General features: G+C 48.7%; 1 protein-coding gene across 1 annotated transcript; it reads left to right on the forward strand.

Annotated features, from left to right (window-relative positions):
* The first annotated feature begins 478 nt into the window (after positions 1-478).
* Positions 479-3,059, forward strand: GJA4 (gap junction protein alpha 4). Its single transcript, XM_008156966.3, has 2 exons — positions 479-544; positions 1,555-3,059. Exon 2 carries the CDS (start codon positions 1,572-1,574, stop codon positions 2,559-2,561), a length of 990 nt encoding a protein of 329 aa, XP_008155188.1. The 5' UTR covers positions 479-544; positions 1,555-1,571; the 3' UTR covers positions 2,562-3,059.
* The last annotated feature ends 8,990 nt before the right edge of the window (positions 3,060-12,049 follow it).

Genomic DNA, 12,049 nt, shown 5'->3' on the forward strand with positions numbered 1-12,049 from the left:
AGGAGAAGCTGTCTCCCTTGGGTGGCGTCTGGCATCTAGGTATAGGATCTGCCACCAATCACATCTTAGAACAGTCTCCTCCACACTCCCCCCTCCCCATCCCCATCTGCCCACCCTCACACCCCCCTCGGGCCAGTTGCGGGGATCAGCAAATTCTTGCTGTAATACTTTCAAATTCCCCCGCTCCGCCCCGCCCTGAAAAACTTCGCGTTGGAGACCTCCTGTCCCATCACCAAAGAAACTGCGGCCGGGAGAGATAACGCCTGGAATACCGTTAGCTGGAGGAGGAGAGAGCCCCTTCGCCCCCAACCCCAGCGCCATCTCCCCAGCCCCTTCCAGGAGAGTCGGGTGGGAGAGTCCGCACCTCCCGTCCCATCCCCCGGCGCTGAGAAAGCGCCCGCCGCCCTCCCGCCCCGTTTCCTGCCCCGCCCCTCGGCGCTATTTAAGGCGCCCCGGCCTCTAGGCGAGGTCCCAGCAGGGCTCCCGGGCGCCGCTCGGCCACCGCGCGTCCCCACCAGCACCTGGGCCGCCTGGCAGGCAGGCGGTGAGTTGCGCTTGGGGACTGGGGGTTGCTGCGCAGTGGGAGGAGTGAGGGCGGTGGGGTACCAACCACCACAGCGGCATTCATCCAGTCTGCCCGTGGCTGGGCTTTGTGCTAAGCAAGGTTCCTATCTCCTTTCATTGGACCCTTATAACCGCAGGAGACAGGACTATTATTATTTCCATTTTACAAGAGAGGTGCTAAGAGCTTGTCCCATAAGCGAGGTCTCAGTTTGTACGAAGGAGTCGGGATTGGAACCCAGGTCTGGTTCCTTTGCTCCTCCTTCCCCTACCTCCCCTGCCCCAAGATGTTCTGGGAACTGTGTGGCCTGTGCCGCTTCCCTGCTATCCTGCTATGACAATTTGGCAGCAATAACGTGTGTGTGGGGGGGGGGGGGGGTCTTGGGATGGAGGAAGGGGGCAGGATCAAGCGTCCATACTTAAGTGCAGGTCCCGATTGCTGGCAGGTGGAGCTCATGCAGGATGCTGTCTAACACCCCTCCTGCCACAAACTCAAAAGTTAGGATGAGATCAGAGGAAGGGAGTGGGGACCCGAGGCTTTGGGCACCCTGAGAAGCTGCAGATAGCACCACCACTCCCTTCCACTGTCTGGGGACAGCCTGTCCTGGACAAAAGGGACGAGGGACATGGCACAGCTGTGTGACCTTGGATACGTTCCTCAGATTCTCCGTTCCCAGAGGCTCAGGAGCCTCAACTTGAGCTGAATCTTTTTGGGGGCTGTGGTCATCCTGGGACTCCGGCTGGGAACAAGAGGGACCCGGATGTGTGACTAGACGGGACCTTTGCCAGAGCTTAGCAGCCATCATCCAAAGATCTGCTTCTAGTCCTGACCACCCTGCTGGGTGTGAGCCCCCAGGCCAGTCCCGTCCCCGCCCTGAGCCTCAGTTTCCCTGTAGCTGAAAAGGCATGGCCCGCCCAGCTGCAGGCTTGTTGCTAGGCCAGCGGAGAAGGTTTTTTTTGTGCTAAAAACCAGTGTTTTCTGTCTCCCTGCAGACAGAAGCCCAGGAGCCATGGGTGACTGGGGCTTCCTGGAAAAGTTGCTGGACCAGGTCCAGCAGCACTCCACCGTGGTGGGCAAGATCTGGCTGACAGTGCTCTTCATCTTCCGCATCCTCATCCTGGGCCTGGCCGGTGAGTCCGTGTGGGGTGACGAGCAGTCGGATTTCCAGTGCAACACGGCCCAGCCGGGCTGCACCAACGTCTGCTACGACAAGGCCTTCCCCATCTCCCACATCCGCTACTGGGTGCTGCAGTTCCTCTTTGTCAGCACGCCCACCCTCATCTACCTGGCCCACGTCATTCACCTGTCTCGGCGTGAGGAGCGGCTGCGGCAGAAGGAGGAGGAGCTGCGGGCGCTGCCGCACAAGGACCCATGCGTGGAAAGGACGTTGGCATCCATAGAGCGTCAGATGGCCAAGATCTCGGTGGCCGAAGATGGCCGCATGCGGATCCGAGGGGCGCTGATGGGCACCTACGTGGTCAGTGTGATCTGCAAGAGCATACTCGAGGCAGGCTTCCTGTACGGCCAGTGGCGTCTCTACGGCTGGACCATGGCACCCGTGTATGTGTGCCACCGCTCACCCTGCCCCCACTCGGTGGACTGCTATGTCTCTCGCCCCACCGAGAAGACGATCTTCATCATCTTCATGCAGGTGGTCGGCTTCATCTCCCTGCTGCTCAACCTGCTGGAGCTGGTGCACCTGCTGTACCGCTACCTCACCAGGAGACTAAAGGCCCAGCAGGGCCAGAATGCCCCCCTAGCTCAGGGCACCACCCCGGAGCCCTACGCTAACCAGGTCTTCTACCTCCCCATGGGCAAGGAGCCCTCATCCGAGCCATGCCCCGTCTACAGCGGGCTCTCATCCAGTGAGCAGAACTGGGCCAACCTGACCACAGAGGAGAGGCTGGCTGCTTCTAGGCCACCCCCCTTCCTGGACCCGTACCCCGAGAGTAGCCAGAAATACCCCAGCAGCCATGCCTCTAAGAAACAGTATTTGTAGGAACCTGGGGCTTCTGTCACCCGACAGCGGGGCCTGGGAAGTCTGGCTGCCTTGGGTGCCCCCTCCTTGAAGGCTCTGCAGCGATGACTAGGGCAGGGGAAGCGGGTGCTTGCTGGCCGTGGGGCCTCACTATCGGTTGTTCTTGGACACCTGGGGCCTTCCTAGTGACCAGACGACACCTCATGGTTTCCCCTCCAGAGCCTGGCTTTGCCGCAGGCACAGACAGAGCCAGCTCGGGGTGCTCCGGACCAAAGGCTTCGGCCCTCTGGCCTTTTTCACTTTGTTCAGAGGGACCCGACGCCAAGTCACTCCACCCCCACCGTCATGGAACTTTCTCCTCCCCCCAGGTTGTCCTCGACACCCTCTCCTCGCAGGAAGGGCCTGGACCAGGCTGCTGGGTAGGCCTGGATTACACACACACACAGCCTGTCAGGGAGGCTGGTGTCTTCTCATCACTCCTTCCTGGTTCCACTGTTTATGCTTCTAAAATAAACAGAACTTGGTCACAAGCTAGGTGTGTGTGTTGATGCTGCCGGGAGGTGCATCCGGGTGGGAGCTGAGGGGTGGCCTTGCTTTCCCCAGGCTTTCTTTTCTTTTCTGTCCTGGATAATCTGCCTTTGGCCTCTGCAACCCCAAGTCCAGCGAGCACCTTTCACCTTCCAACTCATGCACCCTGCCTCTCAGCAGCCCTGAGTCCTAAACATTCTGCCTTTTGAAATGCCTCAGGCATCATCCTCTGCCTCAGCCCCTCAAGCCAGAGCAGTGTCTGTCCTCAGCCTGCCCCATGGCCAGGGAGTGCCCCAGCCACTCGACCCCCTGCAGTGTGCTTCCTTACTGGACACACACACCCTGCTCCCAACGCTGCCGGCCAGCTGAGCCCTTCACAGTCCAGCTCAAATGCACCCTATCCCACCTCATCCTGGGCCCCTTGGTATTCAGGGAGGCGGGTTTAGATCACTTGCCCCTCCAACAGTGGCCCTTTCTACCCACCAAAAGGAGCAACTCAAAGGCCTGTATCATGACCCACCGCCCACCCCCCCCCCACCCCCCCTCCCCCCCCAGCACCTAAAACTCACTCAGTAAGAACAGACAATGGCAACAGAGAAAGGTGGGAGGGATTGTGGAGGGGCCTCTTAAGTCACAAATGTTGCAGGAGAAAATGAACAATTGAACTGGATCTTGATGGGTGAATAGGAGTTCACTGAGGAGGAGAAGTATTTCTCTCCCTGAGTATTCAGGCAGAGAAAAAAAATTGTGCAAAGGCATGGAGGAGGGGAAGGGTCAGGCAGTTGTGAGAGGTGCTTAGGGCCTGGTGAGCCCTCTAGGAAATGGGAGGAATAGCTGAGGATAAGCCCAGCGTTGGTAGAGTTGACCTTCCAGGTGGAAGATGACCCAGGTAGAGGGAGCGCTCAGGTAGTGGCCCGTGGAGGCAAACTGGCCGTTCTTTCTACCCAGGGAGATCTGGGGCTGGGGTTGGAGGAGGGAGCGGGGGTCCATCTCACATGGTCACATGCTTCCCCTTAAGAGCCTTTACAGCAAGTTGGCAACTTGGCCCCTTGCCCATCAAAATAGGTCTCCAAGCCCAGCTGCTGTGGCCCAGTGGTTGAGCTTTGACCCATGAACCAGGAGGTCACATTTCAATTCCTGGTCAGGGCACATGCCCAGGTTGTGGGCTCGATTCCCAGTGTGGGGCGTGCAGAAGGCAGCCGATGGATGATTCTCTCTCATCATTCATGTTTCTATCTCTCTCTTCTTCTGCCTTCCTCTCTGAAATAAATTAAAACAGAGATAGGTCTCCAAAACACCAGCTCTGTATCCCTCACCCCAGAACTCATTCACTCACTACTTAACCATCAAGTCTGAATGCTCAGCCTGATAAATTACCAGCTCTCTTACTCGTCCAGCTTCGGTCCCCAAGGTTCCCTCTGAATCCCTGAGATCCAATAGCCCAGTGTTCTCCTGTCTCCCCAGACTCATCCCGTATGTCCCCACCCTGCTTCTTTGACAACCTGGAGTACCTCTCCTCGTGTACTTCTAAACTTCATCAGTCCTTTAAACACTACTGGACCCTGGAAAAGGCAGAGCCTGGATGCAGAAGAAAGAGGAAGATGAGCCGTGACATCAGAGGGTCCTCAATTTAAACAACGCCTCTAACATGTACTAAACCATGTGGTCTTAGGTCAATCATTTCACTTCTCTGAGTCTTCATTTTCTCATCTATAAAATTTAGATAACATCACCTGTGTTACAAGTGACAAGAAATAAAAATAAGAGAAAGTATATGCGTATGCCTGGCTCCTAGAACGCATGCAATAAAATTCAGCTCACCCTCTCCAGCAAGGCCATCATAGGTTCTTTCTCCAGGAAGCCCTCCATGACTTCTCTAGCCAGTCTCCAGTGATGATCTCTACCTCTCAGGAATCTGGACCGCTGCTGAGTATGTCTATTTCAACTCCCCAGTGAATCTCTAAGAGTCACTAGGGAGACACTTTTATTCCCCATGGGCCTAGCCCTGCATTCACTTTGGCTATCTATGATAAGGTATGGAGTGAGACTGGGCAGAAAGTAGGCTATTCACTCATTGGAAGGGCATGACCCAGGAGGCTGAAGTCCTCTTCTAAAGGATTCGTCCCCAGCCAGGGTGAGAGGCCTTGTTGGGGCTGTGGTCAGTAAAGGGCCCACGTACAGACTTCTGGCAAGGCTAGGGTTGAGACCTAAGCTGGTGCCAATGCAACCACAAGGGCAAATGGGCTGGGGCTGCGGGGGGGAGGGGTGTTTAAGGGCAACGATAGTGTATTGGGGATAGAGGACCACACAGAATGGTGTGGGGGCAGTGCTGTAGGGAGAAGATCCAGTGAGGAGTGGCTGTAAGCCTCATCCCACCTGTGTTCATTTCCTAGCGCTGTTATAACACAGACTAGGGCCTTCAAAAACAGATACTTATTCTCTCACAGTTCGGGAGGCTGGAAGGTCGAGATGGAGGTGTGGGCAGGGTTGATTCCTCCCGAGAGCTGTGAGGGAGAATCTGTTCCATGCCTTTAGCTTCTGGTGGGTGGCTGGCGTTCCTTGGTTTACAGAAGCATCTCCCCCATCTCTGCCTTCCTCTTCACACATTGTCCCTGTGATTTCATAGATCACTTGCCCCTCCAACCATGGCCCTTTCTACCCACCAAAAGGAGCAATTCAAAGGCCTGTATCATGACCCACCGCCCACCCCTCCCCCCTGCCCCCAGCACCTAAAACTCACTCAGTAAGAACAGACAATGGCAACTGAGAAAGGTGGGAGGGATTGTGGAGGGGCCTCTAAGTCACAAATGTTGCAGGAGAAAATGAACAATTGAACTGGATCTTGATGGGTGAATAGGAGTTCGCTGAGGAGGAGAAGAAGACACTGAGTATTCAGGCAGAGAAAAAAAATTGTGCAAAGGCATGGAGGAGGGGAAGGGTCATGTGTCTGTCTCTAGGTGTAAACTTCTTTTTATTTGATTGATAAATATATTTTTATTGATTTCAGAGAGGGAGAGAGAACTAGAAACATCAATGATGAGAGAGAATCATTGATCGGCTGCCTCCTGCATGCCCCACACTAGGGATCGAGTCGCAACCCAGGCATGTGCCCTGACAGGGAATCAAACTGTGACTTCCTGGTTCCTAGGTCGGCGCTCAACCACTGAGCCAACCGGCCACGCTAAACTTCTTTTTATTTTATTTTATTTTAGTTATTTATTTTTAGATATATTTTTATTGATTTCAGAGAGGACGGGAGAGGGAGAGACAGAAACATCAATGGTGAGAGAGAATCATTGATCGACCGCCCTCTGCATGCTCCCTACTGGGGATTGACCCAGGCATGTGCCCTTGACCGGAATCAAACCAGGGACCCTTCAGTCCGAAGGCTGACGCTCTAACCACTGAGCAAAACCAGCTAGGGCTAAACTTCTTTTTATAAAGACACTAATCATATTGGATTAGGGCCACCCTAATGACTTCATTTCAACTTGATCACCTCTGTAAAGACCCTATTTCTAAATAAGGTCATTCGGAGGTACTGGTGGTTGAGACTTCAGCATACCTTTTGGGGGTAGACAATTCAACTACACTACCACCCTACCAGCCCCACCTCACCTCCAAGCACTTGTTGGGGGAGGCCAAGGACAACATTAAGTATATATTGGACTCAGGCATCTCCCTGTAGATGTGGCCTGGATGGAACACAGAAGGTTCACATCTCACTTCTTCCTTCTTTGTCCTCCCACCAGCCTATCCTTCACACTACCAAAATCAAAGTGGGGTACAGGCAACTCTCAGTCACAGGGGGAGCCATAGGAGGTTGACTCCTTGAACCCATCCTTCATAGTCACTTGACTGTGGTCCTTTCCCCTCTCTGGGCCTCATTTTCCCTATCGTGAAATGTAAGTGTTGGGTGGGACACAGGTATACGGCTGGTAGGTATGAGGAGCATTGCATGGAGGAACTTGTCACTCATCATTGATCTGAAGCTCACAGGTGATGTGCTATTTTCCATGAATTAAAACAGATTCAAGATTGTTTCTATAATAGGATATATCCCAGTCACTTGAGTTCCACATTGCCTTCCTGAGTAAGAAAAAAAAAGGGGTCTGGGGTTATGTGGAGTGCACTGGGAATTCTGCATAACCCCAAGTCATCTTATCTGGGACCCATGGGAGCATGTGAATGTCATGGGCATGCATAAACAAAGTAGACAGTGGTTGGGCTGAGTGATGGCAAAACTTCTTCCCAGCCTGGCTGGTGTGGTTGAGCTTCGACCTATGAACTGGGAGGTCACAGTTCAATTCCCGGTGAGGGCACATGCCCAGATTGTGGGTTCGATCCCCCGTGTGGGGGTGGGGGCGCACAGGAGTCAGCCAATCAGTGATTCTCATCACTGATGTTTCTTTCTCTCCCTCTCCCTTCCTCTCTGAAATTAACAAATATGTATTAGAAGAAGAAGAAAAAAAAACTTCCCAATTGAACATGCCGGCTCACTGACCACTAGGTTGCTGACCTCATGCTTCTCACAGTGACCTCCGGGGCCTTGACTGGGGTTCCTTCATTTCCTTTCCACATTGGGCTCAGCATGGCCACTGACGTTTGCAGGAAGAGGAATCCACCCCAGGACTGTTGGAACTTCTGTCTCCACCTTCCAGCTTCTCCCACCAGCCCTGGCTCTGACCTCAAGGGCCATACGAAGCTCAGGTGCTCTGCTCTTTCTATACAAACACTGCAGCCACGTGGAGAAAGCCACCAGGCCTGTCCTGGGCCGTGCTTCTCCCACTCCTCCAGCTGACTCTGGTTTGCAGAAGTCTCTGGCAAACCTGCAGCTTGTCTACTTTCCTCTTAACATGTGTCACCCTCCTCTGGGTGCTAGACATGATACTCCAAGTGATCAGAATCCAGATTATCACCTCTTGCCTCAAAACTTCTACCTTTATTGTTTTATTGAATTTATTGGGGTGACATTGGTTTGCAAAACCATATAGGTTTTAAGTGTACAACTCAATAAAACATAATCTACACACTGCATCGTGTGCCCATCACCCCAAGCAAAGTCTCTTTCAGTCCCCATTTTTCCTCCCTTTGCTCACATCCACCTAGCCCCAACCCTTGCTCCCTCTGGCTATCACCACACTGTTGTCTGTGTCTATGTGTTATATGTATACTAGAGGCCCGATGCACGCATTTACTAGTATGCATGGGTGGGGTCCCTCGGCCTGGCCAGCGATCAGTCCCGATCAGGGCCTATTGGGTCCAGCTGGCTGGGGAGGGACTGCAGGAGGGCTCCAGGGCATGTTTGGCCCTCTTGCCCAGTCCCGATGGGCAGGACCCCAGCAGCAACTAACCAACTGGTCGGAGCATCTTCCCCCTGGTGGTCAGTGAGCGTCATAGCAACTGGTCGAGTGGTCAATAGAATAGTCAACCAATTGGTCAGACTCATAGCATATTACGCTTTTATTATATAGGATATGTTTTTTGGTTAACCCCTTCACCTTCTACATCCAGCGCTCCCCTCTGACAGCTGTCAGTCTGTTCCATGTATCCAAGCCTCTGTTTCTATTTTGCCTATCAGTTTATTTTATTCATTAGATTCCACATATAAGTGAGATCATATGGTATTTGTCTTCCTCTGACTGGTTTATCTTACTTAGAATAATAATCTCCAGGTGCATCCAAGCAATTGCAAAGAGGTAAAATTTCCTTCTTTTTCAGAGGCGCATAGTATTCCATTGTGTAAATGTACCACAGCTTTCATTACCCACTCATCTGCTGATGGGCACTTGGGCTGTTTTCAGATCTTGGCTATTTTAAATAATGCTATAATGAATGTAGGGGTGAATATATTCTTTCAAATTAGTGTTTCCAGTTTCTTAGGACATATGGCCAGAAGTGGGATCACTGGGTCAAAGCAGTTTCATTTTTAATTTTTTGAGGAAACTCCATACTGTTTTCCACAGTGGCTGCACCATCTGCATTCCTACCAATAGTGCACAAGGGTTCCCTTTTCTTCACATCCTCACCAGCACTTGTTTGTTGATTTGTTGATAATAGCCATTCTGGCAGGTATGAAATAATATCTCATTGTGGCGTGTTTTTTTTAATATATTTTTATTGATTTCAGAGAGGAAGGGAGAAGGAGAGGGAGAGGGAGATAGAAACATCCATGATGAGAATCATTCATCAGCTGCCTCCTGCGGTCGACTGGGGATCGAGTCCACAACCTGGGCATGTGCCCTTGACTGGAATCAAACCTGGAACACTTCAGTCTGCAGGCCTATGCTGTATCCACTGAGCCAAACCAGCTAGGGCTCATTGTGGTTTTAATTTGCCGCTCTCTGATGATTAGTGACATTGAGCACTTTTTCATATGTCTATTGGCCATCTATATGTCCTCTCTAGAGAAGTGTCTATTCAAGTCCTTTGCCCATTTTTTAATTGGGTTGTTTGTCTTTCTGGTGTTGAGTTGTATAAGTTCTTTATATATTTTGGAAATTAACCCCTTATCAGATATATCATTGGCAAATATGTTCTCCCATACAGTGGGTCCCCTTTTCTTTGTTAATGCTTTCTTTTGCTGTGCAAAAGCTTTTTAGTTTGATGTAGTCCCATTTGTTTATTTTTTCCTTTGTCTTCCTTAACCAAGGAGATACTACTAGATATCAGCAAAACTATTGTTATGTGAGATGTCTGAGATTTTACTGCCTATTTTTCTTCCAGGATTTTTATGGTTTTGCACTTACATTTAAGTCTTTTATTCATTTTGAGTTTATTCTTATATATGGTATAAATTGGTGGTCTAGTTGCAGTTTTTTGCATATACCTGTCCAATTTTCCCAACACCATTTACTGAAGAGACTGTCTTTACCCCATTGTATGCTTTTGCCTCTTTTGTCAAATATTAATTGAGCTTAATGGCTTGGGTTTATTTCTGGGTTCTCTGTTCTGTTCTATTTATCAATATGCCTGTTCTTATGCCAGCATCATGCTGTTTTAATTACAGTGGCTTTGTAGTATAGTTTGATATCTGGTATTGTGATCCTCCCACTTTGTCTTCTTTCTCAAGATTGCTGAGGCTATTTTGGGTCTTTTTGGATTCCATACACTTTTGGAATATTTGTTCTAGACCTGTGAAATATGCCATTGGAATTGCATTGATTCTATACAGTGCTTTGGGTAATATGGATATTTTAATGATTTTAATTCTTCCAATCCATGAACACAATATATGCTTTCACTTATTTGTATCTTCCTCAATTTCTTCTTCAATAGCCTATAATTTTCTGAGTACAGGTCTTTTACCTCTTTATTTAAATGTATTTCTAGGTATCTTATTTTTTGTTGTTGTTGCAATAGTAAATAGGGTTTTCTTAATTTCTCTATCTGACAGTTCATTATTGGTGTATAAAAATGCCACCAATTTCTGAATATTAATTTTGTATCCTGCTACTTTGCCAAATTTATTTATTAGATCTATTAGGTTGTGTTATTTTTGGTGGAGCCTTTAAGGTTTTCTATGTACAATATCATGTCATCTGAGAATAATGACAGTTTTACTTCCTCCTTTCCAATTTGGATGCCTTTTTTTTTTTTTAATATATTTTATTGATTTTTTTACAGAGAGGAAGAGAGAGGGATAGAGAGTTAGAAACATCGATGCTAGAGAAACATCGACCAGCTGCCTCCTGCACAACCCCTACCGGGGATGTGCCCACAACCAAGGTACATGCCCTTGACCGGAATCGAACCTGGGACCTTTCAGTCCGCAGGCCGACGCTCTATCCACTGAGCCAAACCGGTTTCGGCCAATTTGGATGCCTTTTATGTTTTCTTCTTGTCTGGCTGTGGCTAGGACTTCCAGTACTATGTTTAACAACAATGGTAAAAGTAGACATCTCTGTCTTGTTCCCTATCTTAAGGGAAACGCTTTTAGTTTGTGCCCATTGAGTATGATGTTGGTTGTGGGTTTGTCATATATGGCCTTTATTATGTTGAGGTATGATCCCTCTGTTCCCACTCTGCTGAGAGTTTTTATCATAAATGGGTGCCAGATTTTATAAAATGCTTTTTCTGCATCTATTGATATGATCATGTGATTTTTATCCTTCATTTCGTTTATGTGATGTATCACATTTATTGATTTGCAAATATTGTACCAACCTTGCATTCCCAGGACAAATCCCACTTGATCATGGTGCATGATCTTTTTAATATATTGCTAGATCTGGCTCACTAATATTTTGCTGAAGAATTTAGCATTTATGTTTATTAGGAATACTGGCCTATAATTTTCTTTCTTTGTAGTGTTTTTACCTGGGTTCCGACTTAGTATAATGCCGGCTTCATAAAAAGAGCGTGGAAGTCTCCCCTCCTCTTGAATTTTTTGGAATAGTTTGAGGAGGATAGGTGGTAGTTCTTTGAATGTTTGGTAAAATTTGCCTGTGAAGCCATCTGGTCCAGGACTTTTGTTTGCTGGGAGTTTTTGTTTGTTTTGTTTTGTTTTACTACTTCAATTTCATTAGTTCATAGTTGGTCTATTCAGGGCTTTTTTATTCTTCCTGATTCAGTTTTGGAAGATTATATGCTTTTAGGAATTTATCCATTTCACCCAGGTTTTCCAATTTGTTGGCATATAGTTGTTCATAGTATTTTCTTGCAATCCTTTGTATTTTTGTGTGTCAGTAGTCACTTCTCCTCTCTCATTTCTGATTTCATTTATTTGGGTCCTCTCTTTTATTTCCTTGATAAATCTGGTTAAAGGTTCATCAAGCGTGTTTGTCTTTTCAAAGAACCAGTTTTGGGGTTCTTTTTTCATTGATCTTTTATACTGTGTTTTAGTTTCCATGTCATTTATTTCCACTCTGATATTTATTATTTCCTTCCTTTTACTTACTCTGGGCTTTGTTTGTTGTTGTTTTTCTAGTTCTTTTAAGTGTAAGGTTAGGTTGTTTATTTGAGATTTTTCTTGTTTCTTG

The sequence above is a fragment of the Eptesicus fuscus genome, chromosome 9 (assembly GCF_027574615.1).
Source record: "Eptesicus fuscus isolate TK198812 chromosome 9, DD_ASM_mEF_20220401, whole genome shotgun sequence".
In the NCBI taxonomy this organism is placed as follows: Eukaryota; Metazoa; Chordata; class Mammalia; order Chiroptera; family Vespertilionidae; genus Eptesicus; species Eptesicus fuscus.